The following is a 24,171-nucleotide window of genomic DNA, read 5'->3' as shown; positions in this document are numbered from 1 at the left end:
TAAGTACGGCAGTTTCCTTTCCTCAAGGATTTTGTGCATGCACTTATGGAGGTAAGGTGGTAGGAAATGGAGAAACCTCCCTCCTTGTCTCCCATTTCAATTCAACCCAGGACAGGAAAGGTTAAGGACAGTCATCCTACTCAAAGGACAACTGAAGTCCTGAAAGACCTCATCCCACCTCAGCTGATACTTTATCCTGGTGTGTATGTCTATGGGTCCAGTTAGGGGAATATCCAACAGAGGGACCCATAAGATATAGAAGAATTAGGCCATTCAGTCCATCAGATATGCTCCACCATTTGATCATGGCTATTATGATTCTCAACCCCATTCTCCTGCCTTCTCCCTGTAACCCTTGGTCCACTTACTAATTAAGAACTTATCTATCTCTGTCTCAAATACACTCAGTGACCCATAGAAAATCAACCCCTATCCTTGACATGACACTAGCACCAACTCCACTCCCATCGTCCCTTTGAAATCCCACCCCTCATTGGGGTAACCCTGACTGTCCCCTCGTGACAATACCATCCTTACTTTGGTCCAGGGGCTCCTGCAACTATCCCTCATCAGGGCCCCACAGAAGCAGTGGCAGAGGCTACCACTTCAACTGGTACTGTTGGCACTGAAAAGCTGCCTGCCTCTGACTGACTGGCAGGCGTTTTACCAGGAAAGTCTGGGGCAGCCAGCAAGACTCCTATGTGAGACTTCATCCCACCGAGCCCCAGAAGTGGCAGCAGTGCGGTTACCAGCTCTCTAGATGGTGAACAGCATTGCGGCCATGATCATTAAAATGTGCCCACTGCTTTTCAGCCGACGTGTTTGTCGGAGGTCTTGTCGGCCTCTTTAACCTGGTATAAATGATCCAATGGAACCATCAAAAGAGCAGGGGAATTCTCCTGTGTGTGGAGTAATATTTATCTTCCTACTGTCAGCACCAAATCAGATTAACTGGTTGTTATCAAATTGTTTTTCCAGGAATTTACACTCCATCATGATTACACTACAACCACTTTTATAATATCAATTACCTCTCCACTGCCAATAAAATCCATCTGCTAACAAAGCCCTCATCTTTGCTTGTCACCTCCAGACTCAAGAAACGCAAAGCTCCCCAGGGCCAGCTTCCAGAATTTCATCCAAACATCTGCTGTCATTATGCTAACCTGGTCCAAGTCCTATCAGTCCTGTCCTTACAGATGCCTCATTTCCTCAACACCATAAATTTAATATTCTCAAAAACCACCGAGATGGACTGATGTACTGAAGCAAGATTCTTCATACTTGGTTTCATGGTACTATATGACCCATGCTTTAGATTATATTGCCATGACCAAATACAACTTAGACTTTTTAGATCCACAGCCAGTTGGATCTTTAATGCTAAGGGGCTACAAATCCTTTAGTTCCAAACCATACTTCGCAACAGAGGAAATGTTACAGGTTAGAATTTCAACTGCACATTGTAGATCACAGCGAATGAGCCATGAACATGGAAGCCCACAAATATACTATCATTCACATTACTGTCTTACAGAAGGCACTTATGTTCCAAATAACATTGTATTACCTAGTGATGTCATCAAACACACCATAGCCCATTTTTTTGTCCTGTGCCCATTGTCCGATGAACATGCTGGGGGAAGACGATGTCAATTTGCCACTGCGGAGTAAGCCGTGACCATGGCGCATGTTGTCTTGGAAACAGCCTTCATACACCTCTCCTGTGGTATATCTGTTGAGGAGGGGAGACAGAAAAGGAGATTAGTCAGTCTTATTGTATCATATAACATGTGGCCAGTTGATCAGAAGGTGGCTTTAGGATCCTGTTGTACTCTTCATTGGGTATAAAGGATTATTACAGCATTTAATGGACACCAAGCTATTGGTTTGCAGCTCTGACATTTTTAAAAGTTTATTATAAAGTGTGTTCTTCTTAAATTTTGTGCATCAAGCTAACCAGAGTAGGAAATAGCACCACTGTCACCTCAGACTCGTAGTTCTGGGTATCAGTTGCACTCTGGGGCTTCAGTACAAAAATCAAGACTGATACTCCAATGCAATACTGAGGGACAGCTGCACCACCAGAGGTGCTGTTCTTTGGATGAGATGCTTAATCTAAGAGGCAGATGGGATTTATATAAAAGTTCCCACCTGCCACTACTTGAGGAAGAGCTGGGGAGCTATCCTTAATGTACTGATCAATATTGATTCCTTAATCAACACGAGGACAACATTCTCTGACCATTATGACACTGCCAGTAGGAGATTGCTGTGGGAACCACACTTCAACAATGGTTACACTTCAAAAGTACTTCACTGGCTGGTGGTTGTGAAAAATGTGATATAAACCCTAGACAACCCGGGAACGCAGAAGCAGGAGGTGGTTATTCAGCCCCTCCGGTTTATTCTGCTATTCAATTAGATCATGACTGATACTTAACTCAACTTCATTTACCGACCTATGTTCTCAGATACCCGTTAAAGTGATCAAACTCGAGTCTTAACATTTCAATAACCCAGCATCCATAGCCTCTGGGGAAGAGAGTTCCAAATTTCACATATTCTACATGTGAGAAATCACTTCCTAATGTTCTGAATTGGCAAAGTATAATTGTAGAATTCAAACTCTTAGTTCAGGGTTCTCCTACGAGTGGAAATAGTTTCTTGATATGTACTCCATTAAATTCCTTTACCACCTTGCTTAGATCACCACGTCATCTCCTGAATCAGGAACAATCCATTACAGTCGAACATACTCACAAACTATGGTCAGTGGTGGTGTTGAAGTGAGATGCAACTGTATAACCACTACCACTGGGACCATTAATTGGGAGGGAGGAGGGGCGGCGCACATATCTAACTAACACAAGCTCACAAAAAAGCTGTCCATCAGAATGGCCCTCCCATGAAATCAGCTAATGGGCATAAATCAGGAGCACCACAGCCTCACAAAAGCAACAAGCAGACCACATCAGGACAGCAAACCACCTTCTCAAAAATCAGCAAATTTTGAGACTCCAAAAGGCAACAGATAGCTGAAGTGAGACCTGACCGTACTTGTAGATTCCATGGCCTTGCATCTTGCCTTCTCTCCAGTGGCCCTGATAGTGATCGTTTTTCTTCATCGCTTTATTGGGTAAGATGTACTCTCCATACCTGTGACGGACAAATTAAAACCTTTAACAGCCCACATACACGTCTACCAGAAGATGTTTGTCCTCCAAAAAAGAAATAAACCACAACTCGATGAAGTAATCAGAACACAGATAAAAACTGTTCCATTCATAAGGGCTGACTCATGACAGCAAAGTAACAGTGTCCTCTTTCTTCTGTGGGGCTAAGTTCCGCTTTCCTGGTATTTGATGCTTGCCAAATTGATATTATTTTGGGCAATCATATCTGATTTATCAGGCTTGAACCCAGCTTATATTCAAGACATATCCATAACATTTTGCCCGAAGTACAAGGGAGTTGAGGGTTAATAGGGAATAGACAGGAAAGGGGAGTTGAAATACAAATAATTTCAGATTTGATCTTACTGAATGTCGGAGCAGGCTTGAGGGGCTGTGTGGCCTACTCTGTTCTTATTTCTTACATTCAAGGGAACACAAGGCTCAGGTCTACAGAGTATCATTGCCCAGTGACAGTGGTCACTTGGAACAAATCCACATTACCTGTGAAACAAGATACCCTGAATTGCACCATCCGATTGGACACTGCTGTCTTCTCACAAAGACATGAGGCTCCACGGGTTCCAAAGCAAAAGGAGGTGGGACTTGAATTGCTATAGTGCCTTTTGCATCCATGGAGACTTCCAGAACTCTTCCTGGCCAATAAACTATTGTCACAGATGCAATGTAGGCAACACAGTTGTCAATCTAACCAAAGCAAGGTCAAATAGACAGCAATGAGAAGAGCAACCAGATAATCTGTTCCAGTTACGTTGATTGAATGGTAGTTATCGGCAAGGATATCAAGGAAGGTCCCTTGTTGCTCTTAAAATTTCACCATGACACCCGTAGCATCTTCCAGTTACTACAGTAGAAGGTTTTATCCAAAGATGACACTCCCTTCAGTGGCATGTTCCCTCAGAACTGGACTGAAATCGCAAACCTGGATTACAGACTTGAGTTGAAAATGTGATGCTGGAAAAGCGCAGCAGGTCAGGCAGTATCCAAGGAACAGGAGAATCGACGTTTCGGGCATCAGCCCTTCTTCAGGTTGATTCCCGAAACGCCGATTCTCCTGCTCCTTGGATGCTGCCTGACCTGCTGCGCTTTTCCAGCAACACATTTTCAGCTCTGATACTCCAGCATCTGCAGTCCTCCCTTTCTCCTTACAGACTCGAGTCACTGGAACATGCTGCCACTGGTCAGAACTGATACCCGTATGGCTGCTTGTCATGGACAAATGAAGAACCAGGGTATTGACAGGATATTTAAGTGCAGACAGGTCTGCACTGACCCATTATCCACAGGGGTACACTTTTCCCAGAGGATGCGCTAGATAGTCAGCAAAAGCAGCTCCAGCCGATTTTCATCTCCTTCCACCTCTCAGCCATATTTATCATCCCAGGGAAAGTCAACCAACTCAGTGGAGTTCAGATCAGAGATTTCTATTTCGACTTAACTTCGCTACTTACCCATCCTCTAAACCATTTCTGAATTCACCAGTGTACATTCTCCCATCAGGCCACTGCAGCACACCCCTAGGATCGGGAAACACAGGTCAGAAGATACTGAGAATCAAGTTGAAAGTATGAGACCCACCATCTTCACAACAGATGTTACAATTCCTACCCCCTTATCCAAACAACTGCTATGTCCACCTTACCATACCCAATGTGTTCACACCTTTCCACATTCCTATGCAGGTCTGTGTGTACTCACCCATACCCTACCCAGTGTTAATCGGTCTCATTTTGCCCACACCCAATCAATCCCTCCTGCCAAATCATACAGTGATCGTCACTCTACATCCCTTCTACATACCACCAACGCCCCCCCCCCCCACCCCCCATACCCCCCTCTTTCCCCTACCACATGCTGCACCCCCCCAAAAAATAAATAAATAAAAACTCAATCTTGCCTCTACTCCCCAGGGGCACATTGTACTTGCACCTTTCCCCATTGGCCTTCATTTGATTTCGAACAATCAGTCCGCCTGACAGTTCCTGGGCCCTAACCATTGGTTAACCTCCTTTCCAGAGGGTGCTAAATCTTTGAGCATCATGTCCATTGATACTTTCACCTTCCAGCTGCTTGTCAATTGATAAGAGTAACTCTGAAGCATTGACAGGCTATTCCAGGTTTAGGAAACATCACAAAAGTGACTTCCTCCCACGGGGTTTCTGGCAGGGCCTGCCTGCAGCATCAGCATTACTCTTGGATGCGTGGAGCTTAGAGGGGTACATTATTGGCATGATACAGAGATTTCAAAAATGTTGAAGGAGTCGTCACCATGGAAACAGGAGTGACCATACTCAAAACCTGCCTTTTATTTCTGCTGATTAAACACTGACGCCTTCATGACTGTGTACACATGTCCAACTTCAGCCAACTGGTCGTGTGTGTAATGCCGATCCCTGCCAACTAGCCATGTGTGCGCGCATGTGTGTAGATGCGCATGAGAAATCCTCATCCTCTCCGTGTGTTCAACCTTCACTGTTTGTACAAAATAAACAAACACTCACTTGCCGTGTGGTTTTCCAGCCAACCAGCGACCCTCGTAAGTTGCTTCCTTCAGTCGTGGGTCCTTGTAGAAGGTGTAACTGGCCGTACGCGAGACAGGGGGTTCTGATCGTGTGGCATTCCCTGGTCCAGGGGGCAGGTAGTCCTCGGCACCACTCAGTGCCTGGTCCACAGCCTGGTTAATTGCTCTTAACCATTTGGTCTGAAATGGGATCACAGCGAGACAGTCAGCACTTCATAATCCACGAGGACTAGAGGAGACCTTGTCTAGCAGGTCTGCAGGACGTCACTGCTGGACCCTAGCAATCATTTGGTCAGATCTATAATATAGAGGAAGGGATTCAGAGATATTGCAAAATGCATTGTACAGATTAACTGCAGGACAGCAATAAGACTCATTGTCTGAAGAAAGAATCATTTCAATCACAATTCACTGAGTTTTAAACATCAACAAATGATGCCTATGTACTTTATAACTCCTGCCCAGGAAGATATGAGATATACTGATCACCTATTGCTCTCTCCCACAAATGGGTGCAGCTGTATCCTACTTGAAATACAGCCGTTGAGAGGCAGCACTGCTCCTGTGACGGGACTAAGCAGTTCTTAGAACAGTGGCCTTGACAGAAGGACAGCTATGACACTAGATTTGACTGCCATTCTTTAACAAACATACTGGCATTAAATCCAGCTCAGAATGAAGGGCTCAAAACTTAATGTGTGTTTTAAATTGAAATTACACCATTACAGAAATCAAGAGGATTTGAGTATGAGAGTAAGGATGTCTTGCTGCAGTTATACAGGGCCTTGGTGAGGCCACACCCTGAGTATTGTGTGCAGTTTTGGTCTCCTAGTCGGAGGAACAACATTCTTGCTACTGAGGGAATCCAGCAAAGGTTCACCACGCTGATTCCTGGGATGGGAGGACTGATATGAGGCAGGACTGGATGGAGGATGCTTGTATTTGTTGGAATTTAGAAGAATGAGGGAAGGGGATCTAATAAAAACATAAAATCCTGATGGGACTGGACAAGCTAGATGCAGGAATAATGCTCCCAATGTTGGGGGAAGTCCAGAATGTTGTTCCTCCAACTAGGAGACCAAAACCGCACACAATACTCAGGGTGTGGCCTCACCAAGGCCCTGTATAACTGCAGCAAGACATCCTTACTCTGATACTCAAAGTCTCGAAACTAGAAGGCACAGTCTAAGAAAAGGGAGTCAGCTAACTGCTGCCCAAAGTCACCACGGCCCTGACTACAACATCTTCCTCCCTTGAGCAACAATGAGCTCCAAATGTATTTGCCAGCCATTGACCCTACCTTCTCCTGAGGTGACACTGCAGTGAGGACAAACTGTTCTTCAGCTGTGGTTATTTTCAGGGAATTCCTGCAGGAGACAGAGAGTAGACATGTGAGAGGGGGAGGGGCAGGGGGCACACAGGTGTGTGACAACCGCAGAGAGACAAGAGTAAGATCAGAAATGGAACACAATCACACAATGGAGGCAGAGACAGACAGACAGAGGAACTGAAAAAGGCACAGGCAGATAGTTACTAAACAAAATGTTATTAAACAAAGAGACCTTGGAGCGCAGGTTCATAGCTCCTTGAAAGTAGAGTTGCAAGTTGATAATGAAGGTGGTGTTTGGTATGTTTTCTTTTATTGGTCAGAGTACTGAGTATAGGAGTTGAGAGGTCATGTTGCAGCTGTACAGGATATTGGTTAGGCCACTGTTGGAATATTGCATGCAGTTCTGGTTACCTTCCCATCGGAAAGATGTTGCAAAACTTGAAAGGGTTCAGAAAAGATTTACAAGGACTTTGCTAGGATTGGGAGATTTTAGCTATAGGGGGAGGCTGAACAGGCTGGGGCTGTTTTCCTTGCAGTGACGGAGGCTGAGGGGTGCAATTTTACAAATGTTTGTAAAATTATGAATAGGATAAATAGATAAAGTCTTTTTCCCTGGGGTGGGGGACTCTACAACTAGAGGGCATAGATTTAGGGTGAGAGGGGAAAGATATAAAAGGGACCTAAGGGGCAACTTTTCCCATGCAAAGGGTGGTGCGTGTATGGAATGAGCTGCCAGAGGAAGTGAAGGAGGCTGGTACAATTGCAACATTTAAAAACCATCTGGATGGGTATATCAATAGGAAGGTTTTAGAAGGATATAGGCCAAGTGCCGGCAAATGGAACCAGATTGGGTTGGGATATCCGGTCAGCATGGATGAGTTAGACTGAAGGGTCTGTTTTTGTGCTATACATCTCTATGACTCTATGAGATAGACCAGGTATGGAAAACAGAGTGAAATAAAAAGATCAGAGGCACCAGTGATAGAAAACGAAGTATCTCACAGGCTACCACCAGCAGCCATTCCAAGAGTAATCACCTGCACCTAGTCAGTCACTCTCTAGCGCATCCCAGTGCTGTACCACTGATGAGCAGGACCAGTAGTTTTCCCAAAACAACAGGATGTAAAGTAGTTACTGAAGTGATAGTGCACAACTGTGGGGCTGAGGGAATTCCCTCCGCACAGTTCTTACCCCACATTTGCCACTTCTCCATTTCCTGGTCTTGATGGAGGCCAAGGGACTGGATCAGCCTCCTCTCTCTCTCTCTCTCTCACTCACTCACTAGCATTAGAGGGGCTACAGTGTGACCAGAAGTCTTGTAATACAGTGGACAGGTCTCAACCTCTGAGCCAGCAGCTTTGGGCTTGATCATCATCAAGGACTTCACAGCCAAGGAGGGTTTGCTTGTAATGTGTCCAAACAAGTTGATGAGCAACCTGGGAATCCCTCACATGTCAAAGGCAGGCAGTGAGAGAGAGATTCCTGGTCAGTTATGTGACATGTAAAAGGTTCAAGTCTCTACCATCACTATTCATGGATCCAGACTGTAGCATGTTTATTGCCACAAGAGTCCAAACACCCAAGTGAAATGCAGCACTGTGTCCAGTTGGCCACCAATGGAACTAGCTTCAGGTTTTCAAAAAAAAAAAGGGTTAGAATTCAATTTCTGTTTTGTTTTTCTTTTCACAAGTGAGTTTCAAATATTTCAGTCCTTCCAACCCTATCAATTTTGGAGCAAGTGAAAGATGTGCCAACAGTAAAAGGCTACCCTTCCCTCAGTCCTTGTGCTGCAAAACAAGAGAGGAGTGCTTCAAGAGATCAGCAAGAGAAACAGCACTTCTCCCACAAGGTGGTCAGCATTATAACAAACCTTCCACTCGTGGTGAACAAATCACTTCTGATACTCACGGGTTGCTGCCTTCTTCAACGTGAGGCTCTACCCAAAGTGTCACAAGAGGAAATATGTGGTGCGTCGAAAACTGGGGAAGGAAAAAAGGGAGGAATGGAAATTTGGACAAGAAATTAATGATTTCACACAGGAATCTTCAACTCCGAACACACTGATAAGTTAGTAGCAGAAAACAGCTAGTCGCTGTGGAGGGAATAATAGACAAGCATGTCCAGGTACAATGCAACAGAGCAATAGTTTCACTTGAAAGACTTTGTGGGAGGGTTGCTTAGTTTACTGTACTCAGCTGGTCTTACTGCCAATCCATCACTTAGGTTAAATAAAAATAATCTAATTCACCCAATTGGCAGTAAGGTCACTGGAACAAACAGCTTTGCAGGTGACATTTTTAGTGGAGGATCTTTCTGTAAAATCTATGTCGATATATTTTAAATTTGAGTGCGCTCACAGATTCCAAACTGTCTGTGAGGCATTGAGTTGATGAGCAGTAAATTCATTAAAAAATGAGCCAGAGATTGAAACTTGCGTTCTCAGTTTGCGCAAGGCACTGTTACAGATTCAAGAAAGTGCTTTTATTTTTAGGATTCATTCACAGGAAGCTGACATCACTGGCAAGGCCAGTACTTACAGCTCAACCTGAAATAGCTGGATACAGTATTGCTTTATTGAAAAATCATTATGATTGCAGGTGCACAATTGTGACAAAGATACAAATAAACCAAGCAAATACAAGCATGTCATGAATTATTCATTTATATTCCAACAAAATAAAATATGAACAATCAAATTGCATAGTTATGAACATTTTATTTACAAATCATCATGATATCTCAAAAAATGCAGATGAATTAGAGAATAAAAATGAAAAGGTTGATTGATCTCTGCACCTGTTTGCCTGTTGAGACCAAGGCTAAGATTATTATAATCTTTCACAGGATGTGGGTGTCTCCTGCAGGGCTGGTGTTTGTTGCCCATCCCTAATTGCCCTTGACATGTTGGTGTTCGTGATCCTTACAGGGGTGACCCAAGAGAATATCCATCCAAAGCTCACCCAAACATGGGGAGTACTGCAGGCCAGTACAAATACACATTCCACACTTCGATTAATGACAGAGTGAAACTGGGGAGGTAGGAATTAATTATTTAGTTCTAAAATAGCAAGGAGCCACAAACAGAAAAAGTACATAATATTCCTTGGAGTAAAAAAGAACCAAAGAAAACCATAAGAACAGAATTTGATGGTGAGCAAGCTAGAAATTGGGGTCCCTTTAAAGCAGCATTTCCTGCGTATCATGTGATCTTCTGCAACTCCTGTTGTAGTGGACTTGCCTTCCCCCAAGCATAAACAAACAATTTCTAATAGACAAATGTAGGTGACACTAAATATCACTGAGGCCATTATGTTTCATAAATTGACAAAGAATCATCAGGCATTATGGGTACTCTATCAATGCAGTGTTCAGGAAAATAAAAGTTTTCACAAAAATGAGAGGAAAATAACCTTCTGATGAAGGTAGGTAAGAGGACAGTGGTTACTCTGAAGTCATGAGTAGCTTTCTGGAACTCGGTTAAAAGGATTCAGCAAGTGATTGGTACACTGTGGATTGCAAGCCCCAATAATCAGACAATACAATCAATCAATGCAGGGTGTGACAGGGCAGTCCTGTTTAGAGACACAGTGCTCGCCATTCAACTGACTCCCTCAGTTTGAAGGGGAGCGAGGAGAAGAGGAAGATGACCCAAGCAGTCTTTGAACTGAAGAAAAGGATGCTGCTTCCGCTTCAATCCATTATGGCTCATATACATTTCTGCCTGATCATATTTAAAATTTTTGCTTCTTAAACTTAATAAACTATCTGAAAACTCCTTATGTATGGTCAACTCTCTATTTTTGGTAACTATTGTCACAAATCCCTAAAACCTAACGGGGTTAGTGACCAATCTGCCCTTTTCCGTATCCCATCATTTGGACTCACCTGAGCGTGGACTAGTGCATCATTGAAGAGGATAAACCAATTAATGGAGAATCTGCCAGCATGTTGCAGTGTGAGTGCCCTGTTGCTGCTCTCACATATGAGGCGTCGCTCTGGCTTCCTCAGTGAATCCTTGGTGGAAAGAGAACAAACTGATGTAACTGCAATCAGGGTTAACACCAGCAGTAAACCTAGCCCTGCCCCAGAGATGGACTGACACCATCACTCACCAATACAGATCAACACTGTCTCCTGTGACTTCCCAATGAAACTGAACTACATCAGTGGTCATAAATCTACCTTCAAGCCATCCCAACATCATTTAGTGTTATTATCCATCTTGCTCCCAAACACCAGGACCAAATGAAAGTGAGGGTCTCCATAAGCACACTGTCTTGGTTAGAGTTGGTAATTCAGAATGTGAATCTAGTTAAAGAAGACATGCTGCCAAAGCTTTTCATTGTCATCAGGACAAATGCAAGGCGGCCAAATTTAAATCAGTCACAACCATAGACAGTACAAGTGAAAAAGGCTACTGATTGGTTGGCAAGCAGACTTTTCCTGGCAGAGGCACTGCCATACAGAAATCAGTGGGGAACCACAGACTCTTCCAGCCCTTGGTTAATTCAAATGGGGCAAAAGGCTTGAACATACTCCTGTTTTTAAGGCAGAGGTGCTTGCATATGAATGTGTCACTTTGAGCAAGCATGAGAGAGCCAGATTACAAGCTCAACAATGGAGTGTAAATTTATAGTAGCATCACATGTAAAAATAGACTATTAATATTCAAAATGGGAGGAGTGGGTCCTGTGGCTTGTCAAACTTTGCCCTCCATCTCATAAGATCATGTGCTCTGATTATAGCCTCAACTCTACTGTCTCTACCCGAATCCCACTGACTCCCTTGTTAGTCAAGAAGCTAACTCTGCTTCCATTCGGAAAGGGAATTCTACAGACTCCGGACCCTCAAAACTATTTCTCATCTGCATTCCAGGAGGAAACAAAAATCCTCATCTTTTTCTTAAATGGGAAGCCCCTAATTTGTAAACTGTCCCCAGGACTAGCTTCTCCCACAAGGAGTTGCATCAAGTCACCAAAATCTTATATTTTTCAGTAAGATCACCTCTCATTCTTTAAACGCCAATGGGTAAAGGCCAACCTTTTCTCATAAGATAACTCTTTCAACCTACGAATCAGCTGAGACCACCTTCTCTGAACTGCTTCTAATACAATTATTTCTTAAATACGGAGCCCAAAATTGTACATAGTTCTCACAATGCAGTCAGACTAATACCCAATACAACTAGCACAACTTCTCTCCTTCTACTTTTCATTCCCTTTACAACAAACACCCCAGTATTCCATTTCCCTTCTTAATCACCTACTGTACCTGCAGATTAAAAACTTTTGTAATCCACAAACCAGGACACCCTTTACTTCGGGGGGGAATGCAATCATTCTCCATTTAAATTATATATGCTTCTTTTTCATTCTTACTGTCAAAGTGGACAAGTTCATATTCTATGATATTATACTTTGCCAAACATTTGACCACTTGCTTAACCTATCAGGATTTCTTTATAGATGCTCCATAGCTTACTTTCCCCATCTACCATCATGATTAGCAAAATCATAATGTTTAGTCTCTTCATTCAAGCCACTGATACAGTTGTAAGTAGTTGAGGGCCCAGCCCCAATTCCCAGAGCACTCCACTCTTCACAGCTTGTCAACCTGAAAATGACCAGTTTATGCCTTTTTTTCCCCTCTATTTATCTAGTCAATTTTCCATCCTTGCTCACGCTAGTCCCTAGACCATTGGCACCTTACCAAATGCCTTCTGAAAATCCATGTACACTACATTGTAAAGACTAACTTTTTAATGTCTCTTTATTTTTCGTGCACTGAAATGGGAAAAGGATTGTTTTAAGAGTAAGGATTACTACATTTTTTTTAAAAGAAAGTTATTGACAGTGTAAGCGTTCTTTTCACAGCTGTTGGTTCAAACACTGGGGTGAGCTGCCCCCAGGGGCTATAAATGAATGGAACTTCAACTAGAAGCAAATAACTGATTGGTCTGTGGACAAGTGACCAGTTCTGATGACAAAAGCCCCATGCCTGCCAATAACTATATGATTAGTTTCCAAGTAGCTGAACAGCCTGGAGTGCGAATGCTTCGGGTAAAAGCCATTGTAACTCTGGAATGAAAGGAGCTTTTTTGCTCTGCATTAAAAGCATCTCGAGCCTGAACATAGCCAGTTTACTTCCCCTCATCAATTACTCTAAGCTCTGGCTTTTTATTTAAAAAGTTAGAGACCTTTATAAGTGTGAACCAATCACTGGAACTTCTTGGGAAAAAAAATTGAAGTATGTGGAGAAGGAAGATCAAGTGGTAGTGTTCTGATCAGCTAAAGGATCAGGTCAGCAAACCCTGTGGTTTGGGACCAGGAACTGCCTTCCCAATGTCTCTCTGTCTACAATGTGCATGAGCGAGAGAATGTAGAAGGGGAGTTTATAATTGGCTAACAGTTTGAACTAGTGGGGAGATAGATCAATGATTGTTTATCTTTATTTAGAATCCAAATAATGCTTCATGTTAAGTACAGAAACCTGGCCTTCTGTGATCCTGGATGTAAAATAAAAATAAATTCGAGCATCCTACTTTAAAACTCTTTGAATTCCGCGATAACTCCAGAAATAGCAGTGCTTGACTTTCCGTGCCACCTCACTGACACATAACATCTACAGATTCCCTCTATCTACATTATTTGTTACTTCCTTAAAGAACTTAAATTAATCAAACATTACTTCTGTTTCACAAAATCACTGACTCTGTCGGATGGCATTTAGAAAATCTCAAAGCATTATTTCAGCACCTTAAGAGATTCCAGCATTTTCCTGATGACAGATGTTACACACATTGGCCTGTAGCTTCTTGCATTCCATCACCCTCCTTTCCCAAAGGGAGAAGTTACAGTCATTATGTTCCTATCCGAAAAGATTCTACCTGGATCTGAATTCTAGGAACCTAACACCAATGGAGTTGTGGGGGCAGGGGGTGCATGTTTTCGGGGGGGGGGGGGGGGGGGGGGGGGGGGGGGAGGTGGGGGAGTAGAAAGTGTGTTCGGGATTGTTCTGTAACTGTCCCTTGGTGAATTTACAGTTCCATGCCTTTTCCTCCATGGCAATTCCTCAGTCAACTTTCCAACAATTCAGCACCTCTTTTCTCTTGTATATTGTTGTGAACATTTGAAGACAAATGGGCATTCTGCATTGTCCTACTGACAGTAAGAGAAAAAAGGTTTTAGCAACATGTATCCCCTTTTAACAAAAACATCTTTAAACTCATCCATGTTGATAGGTGATGGGACCAATGAATGACACCTGTTTCATTTTACTAAACAGCTACCGATAGAGTTGACTCTCATCCTGGTGTGTATTTGAGAGGATCAGCTCCTAAACCAGTGCATCTGGATCAACAGATCAAGATTGATTAGTTATCACGCTACCCAGATAGTGGAAAGCAGCTCATAGCCTTTTTTCATCCAATAACTCATGTTCAACAATCAGAAATGCATAATTATAAACTTAAACAGCAAATCCAGCATATACTACATGGTAAATTTCACAAATTCGTTCAGAAATGCAAACCCCAGTTCATCTTTTACTCAATAATTGTTTAAATAAAAACTTTGATTTCACAAAAATCCTTTTACTTGCATTTTCCAAACACAATGGCAGCAGTAGTGTACAGTTAACCCTTATCTCTCAATTCAGAATAAAACTGATTCTCTCCTGTCAAAAAAAACCTTCAACACAGAAGATTTCTGACATATATTAATCTATTTATGGTTTACAAATTCACAACTAGAACAGAAAATTAACTATTTAGTTGTTATTGCTGAGTAAACTGAAATGCACTTCCTGAGTGTGAACTGGAAGCAGGTTCAACCAAGGCATTCAAGAGGGGGAATTGGACCTTTTGAAAAGTAATAATGTACAGGGTTATGGGGAGAAGCAAGGGGAATGGCAATAAGATGTCCTATTCTTATGGAGAGCTGGGATAGATATGACAGGCCAAATAGCGTTCTTTTGTATCCCAAGCATGAAATCCTCTGGAACCTGGCAAGATCAAGAGTGATTGAGGTGGGGATGGCTACGCAGTGGCAATTAGGGAACAGAACAGGTAAACTTTGTGAGAAATGTGTAATTGCTGAACGATAGAAAAATGGGGGAGCTGCAGACTAGCAGAGATTGAGAAACATCGAATGCTCTTTCAAGATGAAGAACTAATCTTCAAAATGTCTAAGCAAAGAAAGATGTATAAAGGTACAGTAGTTCCTTTTATCCTGTGCTCTGACTTCTCTGCCAGAGACAACGGAGGCATTTTGTGGAGTAACTGTCCATGACACATCAGAAGGACAACTTCAAAAAAAATTCTTCTGACCTTTAGTTATTTCCAGAAGTTATGTATTCTGCAAGTCAAGTATCAACTACTGGTCCTGCTGCATCCTTAAATTAATTACAAATTGATCTGTTTTATGACCACCTGCTTTCTGAGTGAGTGGAGCACAATTACGGTCTTGAGGAATGTTAATGCTATGCCATTCATGGCTGCCTAACAAAATTAAGTTTCGACGTACAGGAGGCCACACATATTTACAAGAAAAGTCCTTTACAGTGAGCACAGATTCAAGTTCAATACACTGTGTGGATGGCAGGGGGTAGCCCAACTTTTATTATTCAATAGTTTTCATAATACAGAGGAATTATCCAAAATTTCAGATAATCTGAAGATGATTTTAAGGTTCCACAAAAATGTTACATCAAAGAGGGAAGTGTATTCGATCTACCTGTACTGAAGAACATGTGAAAACGCTGGCAAAAACAGAGAAACACAAGCAGCTCAAGCATCAGCGACTGGATTTTTTTTTGTAAGGGTTGTTACACAGCCCTTTACAAAAGTAAGTGTCTTACAGTATTCCGGTGATTTTACCAGGCTGTTCATTAAAAAGAAATCTGGCAGAGAATGTAAACGCACGTGCGAGGCAGTGCTTCTATCTTTCTATCACGAGACTGGTTTCCCGGAATCTGACAAATGCTCTTGCAATCGTAGAAGCTGTTCGGGACCTTGCTTAATGCTGGGGTTTGATATACAGCATGTGTGTGATGGTAAGCCCTTCTCATTTTAACCTTGATGTGGAAGTGCCAGTGTTGGACTGGGGTGTACAAAGTTAAAAATCACAACACCAGGTTATAGTCCAACTGACAGTTACATCACACTGTAAACTGTTGCTATAAATTCTGTGTCTTACAATCTTATAGTCCACAACCATCTGATGAGGAGCAGTGCTCCGAAAGTTAGTGCTTCCAAATAAACCTGTTGGACCATAACCTGGTGTTGTGCAATTTTTAACATCATTTTAACCTGCAATTTTCAGACAGCAAGAATTAGATTGCTTAAATGGCAGACTCATTAAAATTATAGATTTAAACTAATTCTCTCGTAGAGCACAGCGTTAGATCAGTATGGCTTCCCTTGTTCAAGGTAAAATCGATTCTTCGAATAATCGATTATCCGAATGAAATAGTGCAGATAATTGAGGTTCCTCTGCAATGGTCAAATACAGACACTATTAATCAATAGAAACATGCAGGGGTGTTTGTAATTCTCTCTTTCCTTCCCTCACGGAAAGCTTATAATCAGATACACATCAGCCACTGGTACATGAAGAACTATCATTAAAAGAATCCTGAACAAGTAAGGAAGCCATTCAACCACAGGTGATCTTCCTTATTTCAGAGTCCTTTCGAGGACTCTCTATTGCAGAAGTCGTGCAATTCAACACCAATGTCTATTCCACACTCCGCTCGTCAGAGTACATTGCTCATTCCTGGCTAGTGATTGTAGGTTGCCTACCTATTTTTGTACATCAGACTATTCCCCAGACTTGCAGAGAGGTCAGTACCAGAGAATCAGATTTTTTTCCACCTGTTGCACAGTATCAGCACTCCACTATACACAACCTAAATTGCTAGCAATCAATGAAATGTCATGCATAATTCCTGTTGAACACTCACTCTCAAGACCACCAATCATTATCTTGCTTCCTGTTTTAATAGTTAGTAATTTTCAGAGGCTGACTGACACTAGGTAATGCTGAGGTACTTGAGAAACAGTCTGACCAATAAGTTCTGTGGCCAATAGGGAAAGAAAAATTTAACCTAACACACTTAACTGAACTTGACATGAGTCCAGAAATCAAAGTAACTCCTGCTTCAGCCCCTTCTCCCATTTCCACCTCTGTTGTGACATTATAACCTTGTTTCCATGCAGTAACATTTAATGGAAGTCAGCGGGAAGGCAGGCTATTTAATAGCAGCTTCAACACAGCATTGTGTTCAATATTAAATCACAGCAAAAGCAGGCTGAGACAACCTGAAAGCACACTTCAAAATGTTAAGAAGCTGTCAAACACAAGGATGGAAAGGGACAGGAATGGAATGTAACTTATCTGGTTGGAATCAGTACACGTAGGATCTCCTCCATGGAAATATTAAGACAAGAAACTAATTCTAGAGGGAATGCTGCATTCTCAATAAGTGCATCTTTCACCATAGGCCACACATGAGATGTTTCCATACATATTTATACTCACAGTGGAAAAATGTCTCGTCAGAAAAGCCTAAAAAAGTTAAACTCATATTAACCCTTGCATTATTAAAACAAGGAAATACATACGTTTCACAGACAACAACAAAGGCAAAACTTGAAGGGCAAATGCCGCCTTTACAGTGTGGGCTCAATTCATAGCAAGTGGAAAGATTGAAAATTCATGGTCATGTGCTGCTAGGTGCTCGATGCCAGAAAACGTGGCATGCACCAAGTAAACAGGAGAATCCTCTGCCATGGTGCCCTGATGTAGGAGCCAGTACAAGTTTCTCAATCTTACCTTTAATGTATAATTACACACTCCAAATAACCCACAGATAAAGAAACTAAACGTGATGCATGTCACACACTGATTTTTCTCAGTCTGTGCTTTACGTTAGGCAGGCATTTGAATAAAACATTGAATTTAAGCTGGAAGCAGATATAACACATTTTAAAGTCCAAAACAAGATACAAATGACCAAGGCTCAATGCTGGGAATGCTCCAACAGAGGATGCCCTTCAACCTGGTAACATACATAAAGGGTTTCAACTCCTTTAGTCTGTTCTGCTATTCAGTGAGAGCACAGTTGATTTGTGAGCATTCACATTTGTCCATTTCCTGAAGTGTTTATGAACAGTAACCCATTACTCTCAAAGTCAAAAATCAATAATTGGCCCAACATCAGTTGCCATTTGCAGAAGAGTGTGCCAAACTTCTAACATCCTGTATGTGTAGAATTGCTTCCTAATTTCACTTCTGAAAGGTCTGGTTTTAATTTCTAGACTCCCCCCCCCACCTCCAGTCCTAGGCCGGCCAGAAGTTGTTTATCTCTGTCTATCATTAGCTTGCCTTAATTTTGTCAAAACTCTGAGGAATACACTTTGTATGATCTCTCCTCACAATTTAGCTCTTGGACTCTGGAGGCATTAAATGTTGCTGGCCCCCAACAGCCGAGTCATGGGAATCTCTGCAAGAAGACATAGGAAAGGGACTCAAGGACAAGAACAAAAGACAAAAAGGGGAATGAGAGAAGTGATAGGCAGAGGAATCAAATGCTCGGATCAAACAAGACCACAGTGTAAAATAATGGCAACAGGACAAGTAATGTTAAAAAGACAAAGCTTGAGGCTCCGTGCCTTATTCCACAGAACATATGCAATAATGTGGATGTATTGATTGCGCAGATAGATGAAAATGATATAGTCAGGACACATAAACATTCCTACTGCAAGGTCAGCATAGATGGGAAATGAATATCCAGGGGTATACAGTACTTAGGAAGGTCAGACAAAAAGACAAGGTCAGACAGCAGTGGAGTCTCATTGCTGATTTAAGAGGAAATAAGGAAGGGTATTAACTCCAAGAATGTGAAATCTTTAAGGGTAGAGCTGTAAAACATTGTTGGAAAATGGGGTGGTGGTGACATTGGAAATGGCATTAAACAGGAAATTAGCTATGCATGCAAGAGAAGAACGTGGCTAATTATGGGTGCCTTTAATCTGCATGTAGATTGGGCAAATTAAATCGTAACAATACTATAGAAAAGAAATTCTTGGAGAGTTTATGGGATGGTTTACTGGACTCATGCATTGAGGAACCAACTAGAGAACAGGCCATCATAGACTGGATATTGTGCAATGAGAAAGGAATAATGGTAATCCAATTGTGCAAGTCCCCTTAGTAATGAACAACTATAACATGATCAAATGCTTCGTCCTAACAGAGAATGTTGTAGTTAATTCTGAGACTAGGGTCCGGAGTCTAAATAGAGAAAACTATGATTGTTATGAGGTGTGAGCTGGCTATGGTGGATTGGGGGAATGTTACTCAAAAAGGATGATGGTGGAAGAACAATGGAAAACATTGAAAGAGCACATAGGTGAACTGCAACAATTGTTCATTCCTGTCTGGTGCAAAAGTAAAACAGTTAAGGTGCCCAAACTGTGGCTAACAAGGGAAATTTGAGATAATATCTGATCCTAGCAAGAGGCATACAAGTTGATGAGAAAAATAGACAGATCTGAAGTGGGAGCCATTTAGAATTCAGCAAAGGAGGACAAAGGGAAAATACAGAGTACAAGAGTAGGCTTTCTGATGGGATTGAAGCCTAATAAATCCCCAGGATCCGATAATCTACATCCCTGAGGACGTAAGGAAGAAATAATAGATGCATTGCTGGTCATTTTTCAAGATTCTCTAGACTCAGGAACAATTCTTACAGATTGGAGGGTAGCTTATGTAACACCTGTATTTAAAAACAGAATGGATAGTGGGGAAAATGTGAGAGTCCATTTTAAATTATTGTTTTACAAGTGTTCTGGTATAAAATGGCAGGATCGCACACATTCATCATAGATTTCTGAAAGGGAAATCTTGCTCAACAAAGCGACTGGAATTCCTTTGAGAATGTAACTCAGTTGATGAGCTGGTACCAATGGAAGTGGTTTACTTGGACTTCCAGAAGGCTTTTAAGAAAGTCTCACATAAGAGATTAATGTGTAAAATTAAAGTGCATGGGATTGGGGGTATTGTATTGAGAGGGACAGAAAACTGATCAGCAGAAAGAAAACAAAGACTAGGAATAAATAAATGGTTCCCACCCCCCCCCCCCCCCAAGCGATAGGTAGTGACCAGTGGGGTACAGCAGGGATCAGTGCTTGGACTTGAGCTATTCATGATATATAATGATGATTAAATGCAATATCTCCAAATTTACAGAAGATGCAAAACTTTGTGGTGGAGGGATTGAATACTTACTGATGCGATGTTAACTAAAGGCATTTTAGTTCCCAACAACGTTCCGTTATTTTCAACAGAAACAAAGGACAACTAGTGAATGTGATCTATTTGGATTTCCAGAAGACCTTTAACAAGGTACCGCACGGAAGGCTGCTGAATACGATTACAGCTCCCCGTGTTAGGGGCATGGTTCTTGCAGGAAAAGAGGATTGACTGACTGGCAGAAGCAGACTGTAGGGATAAAGATGTCTTTTTCAGCATAGCAGCCAGTGACTAGTAGAGTTCTGCAGGGGTTGGTGTTGGGACTACAACTATTCACATTATACATTAATGATCTGGACAAAGGAAATAAGGGCATTGTTGTTAAGTTTGCAGATGACACAAAGATGGGTGGAAGGCAGGTAGTATTGAGGCAACAGGGAGGCTGCAGAAGGACTTGGACAGGCTGCGAGAGTAGGCAAAGAAGTGGCAAATGGAATACAATGTGGAAAAGATTGTGCATTTTGGTAAAAACAATAGAGGCATAGACTATTTTCTAATCTGGGAATAGCTTCGAAAATCTGTGTCACAAAAAGAACTTGGGAGTCCTAGTTCAGGACTCTCTTAACGTTAACACAGATTCACTTTGTAGTTAGGAAGGCAAATGCAATGTTAGCATTTCTAGAAGGCAGGAATATACTGCTGATGCTGTACAAGGTTCTGGTCAGAGAACATTGTAATACTGTGAGCAGTTTTGGGCCGTGTATCTAATGACAGATGTGCTGGCATTTGAGAGGGTCCAGAGGAGGTTTACAAGATGGAGGGCTTGCCACATGAGGTTCTGGACTCTGGGTTTGTATTCTGAGTTGAGAAGGATCGGTGGGGGGTGGGGGGGTTCTCACAAACTTACAGAATACTGAGAGTACTGGATAGAACAGACATGGAGATGTTTCCATTAGGAAGAGAGACTAGGACGCAAGGGCACAATTTCAGAATGAAGTGACGACCCTTTAGAACTGAAACGAGGAGGAATTTCTTCAGCCATAAGGTAGAAGAACTCTGTAGAACCCATTGCCACAGAGGCCTGTGGAAGCCAAGTTATTGAGTGTATTTAAGTCAGAGATAAGTTCTTGATGAGTAAAGGAATGAAGGTTTACAGGAAGACAACAGGAACTTATAGAAATATATCAGCCAAGATCAAACAGTGAAGCTGAGTCAATGGGCGAAATGGCCTAATTCTGCTCCCAAACCTTATGGATCCCACTCTCCATCCCAACCCAAGACCAGCAGTAAAACACTATTCACAGCAGATGCATGCAAAAGCGAGTGAGGCACACCTGCAGACAGTGAGCCAGCCAGTGAGGGGGTGAGCAGAAAACAGCAAATGAGAGAGCAAGTACAGGAGCAGCAGAAATAGGCAACAAGGCAGAGATAGGTAAATAGTGTGCGAACATGTGCTTGTCTCGGTGAGACCCCAAAGGATTAACAGAGCATCACATAACCAATGAGATCGCATCAAACAGACAATCTACAAGGTTAAGGTCTGTACTATTGAAGGAATCAGTAGAATTTGTACCGTCATTTTCCCTGGGAATGTTTTCCAGAAGTTGTAGGTGTATTCTGCTTCTTTGCGCTTTTTCTTCAAGTACAGGCCAAGGGCTTCACATTGACAGCTGACTTCCTGCAGCTTGTAGTATTCTTTGGAGACCTGCAACAGGATACAAAGCAGGATAGTGTTAATCCATTCAATTCCATAGCTACCCATCCAATGTGATAGTTTTTAAAGAGAGATGCAGTATACACCAGCAACTCTTGTAGTGGTTCACCCGAGTAGCCATTGTTCAAGTGCAGACAGAGAGTAATCTGAATAAAGACGTCAGGTTAGGGGAGAAGAGGAGAAAAAGCCAAGTTGATCTCCCCCTCTAAATTCTAGTAGAGATGCGATTTCTAAGCCTCTCAAAGCTGAGGATACAGAATAACTTGCCTCAAACCCATCCCCATGTCCCACTCTAATCCATTCCCACAATGCCCTGCACTGTCCACCTCATGCTCTCTTTTACTTACACATGGACCAACATCTTCACATTATTTTTGTAAAGACCATGCCTTTTTATCTTTTTAAAAATTATGGACTGAAGTGAGAAAGAACTATTTTAAAACTAGTGTTTTGCAAGGATTGGCATATGTTTTGAAAAACAGGTTAGCTGAAACTCATGGCAAATATGATTTGAACAAACAGTAAATTAAATGGTCGCAGATGAACTGGAGATGAAGGGTTCTGTAATCACATGGAGCTCTGGTTCACAACGAGAAGTTGATTGGTCTATGGACTAGTGACCTCTCAATGACAAAGGCCTTTTGCCTGCCAACAAACACTTAATTGATTCTCAGATAGCTGAACAGTTTGAGCTGGGAACAAGAGTCAAACAAAGTGATCAGTTATCCACAGGCTCAGGAGTTGTCTCTCTGCTCTTTGTAGTTAAAAACCACTTTAACCTGGAAGAAAACCAGTTTACCTTCCCTTCAGCAGTGGCTAAATTTTGACTTGTTAAATTTAGGTCTCAGGGAAATTAGATAGGCGAACCAGCCACCCTGTGCCTCTGAAAATGGTGGAAGCATTCAGAAAAGGAGGGTTGAAAAGAAACCTTCTGATTAGTAAGAATCAATTCAACAGAAACTTACAAAATACATGCATGCGGGTGTGGGGGGAATGTGTATGTGTATGTAGGGGAGGTGTGCGCGCATGGGAGGGTAGGTGTGCGGGGGGGGGTGGTTGTGCGAAGTGGGAGCGTGAGTGTATGGGAGCTAGGGGGATGATTATGTGTGGTGGGTGGGGATGTGTGTGTGTGTGTGGGGGGGGGAGGGGGGGGGTGTTCTATCAACCTGGGCTCTGACAATCAGCTAGGTTGAGGAATTCTCTGCACTCATTTTCAACTCTAACATTTTGTGATGACTGTGCAAATACTGGGGCTTGATTTCCACATATTATCCCAATAGGTCAGGATAACCTGAGAATTTCCTTCCAAAGTAAAACCTCTACTCTTCTGTTAATACAACTTTCTCTCTACCTGTGAACATCTTTTATCCCCAACTGCATCCCGAAAAAAATTAAATTGAACCCACAGTGAGTGTGTCAAAAGTACAAGTGTCTCTCTACCTTTAACAGACTGAAGAGCCGGTTTCTGAAAAGACAGAAGCCAAAGAACACGTTTCACATCTCCACCACCAAAATTACCAGCCATTCCACATTGCCCAGGACAAAATCCGACTGCACTCAACAGCATGGGACAGGGTCACAACCATTTCACGGAAGAGCAGCATTAAGACAATAATTGATCCAGGAAAGAGAAGCCATTGAATCCATAACCCAAATTAGGGGCAAAAGATACACCCCAGGCATTAAATGTATTGTTTTGTGGGATCTTGCTGTGCAGTTGACTGCTGTACTTCTCACATGGCATCAGTGATTTCAAAATTACGTATGTAATTGTCAAAGGTTTGGGTCTAGCCACTATATAAATGCAAGTTATCTTTCATTCCTCTCCACAAAGTGAGGACTTGACAGTTGTCCAGAGATGCCCAACTGGTTGTACAGATACAACCATTGATGGTCATTCAACAGTAATGCAGATTTCTGGTTCATGGTTATTCTGATCCATCAGTAAGAGGTGACCAATGCTCTTGCCTCCTGCGTGTGCAACTAAATCTTTGAAATACTAAGAAAATCACCCGGGTGTGCAAGACTGCAAATGCCTTGACTTCCATTTACCCAAACAAAGTGGTGGGAGGGATCTTTGCCAGCTACCAGCCCAGTGCCAGTACTTCTTCCTTTCCTCAACAAACGCTACAGCTCTCCATCACTGTACTGATTGC

The 24,171-nt window shown here is 42.3% G+C and overlaps 1 protein-coding gene across 5 annotated transcripts in view; it reads right to left on the bottom strand.

Annotated features, from left to right (window-relative positions):
- The window catches only part of als2b (alsin Rho guanine nucleotide exchange factor ALS2 b), a 128,036-nt gene that overhangs the window by 28,510 nt on the left and 75,355 nt on the right, over positions 1-24,171 (bottom strand). For 3 of the 5 annotated variants that reach the window (XM_072578396.1, XM_072578399.1, XM_072578397.1), the window contains exons 13-21: positions 21,875-22,006; positions 17,584-17,610; positions 10,931-11,059; positions 8,954-9,024; positions 7,016-7,082; positions 5,696-5,895; positions 4,646-4,711; positions 3,061-3,159; positions 1,571-1,735 (exon numbers count right to left, since the gene is read on the bottom strand). In XM_072578396.1, coding sequence (XP_072434497.1) covers positions 1,571-1,735; positions 3,061-3,159; positions 4,646-4,711; positions 5,696-5,895; positions 7,016-7,082; positions 8,954-9,024; positions 10,931-11,059; positions 17,584-17,610; positions 21,875-22,006 — 956 coding nt within the window. The remainder of the gene's footprint in view (positions 1-1,570; positions 1,736-3,060; positions 3,160-4,645; positions 4,712-5,695; positions 5,896-7,015; positions 7,083-8,953; positions 9,025-10,930; positions 11,060-17,583; positions 17,611-21,874; positions 22,007-24,171) is intronic. The other 2 variants (XM_072578398.1, XM_072578400.1) reach the window with 1 other exon arrangement.

Source organism: Chiloscyllium punctatum, chromosome 10, assembly GCF_047496795.1.
Source record: "Chiloscyllium punctatum isolate Juve2018m chromosome 10, sChiPun1.3, whole genome shotgun sequence".
NCBI classification, from domain to species: domain Eukaryota; kingdom Metazoa; phylum Chordata; class Chondrichthyes; order Orectolobiformes; family Hemiscylliidae; genus Chiloscyllium; species Chiloscyllium punctatum.
Note: the sequence above shows the minus strand (reverse complement) of the source record. Positions and strands in the feature narration are given on the sequence as shown.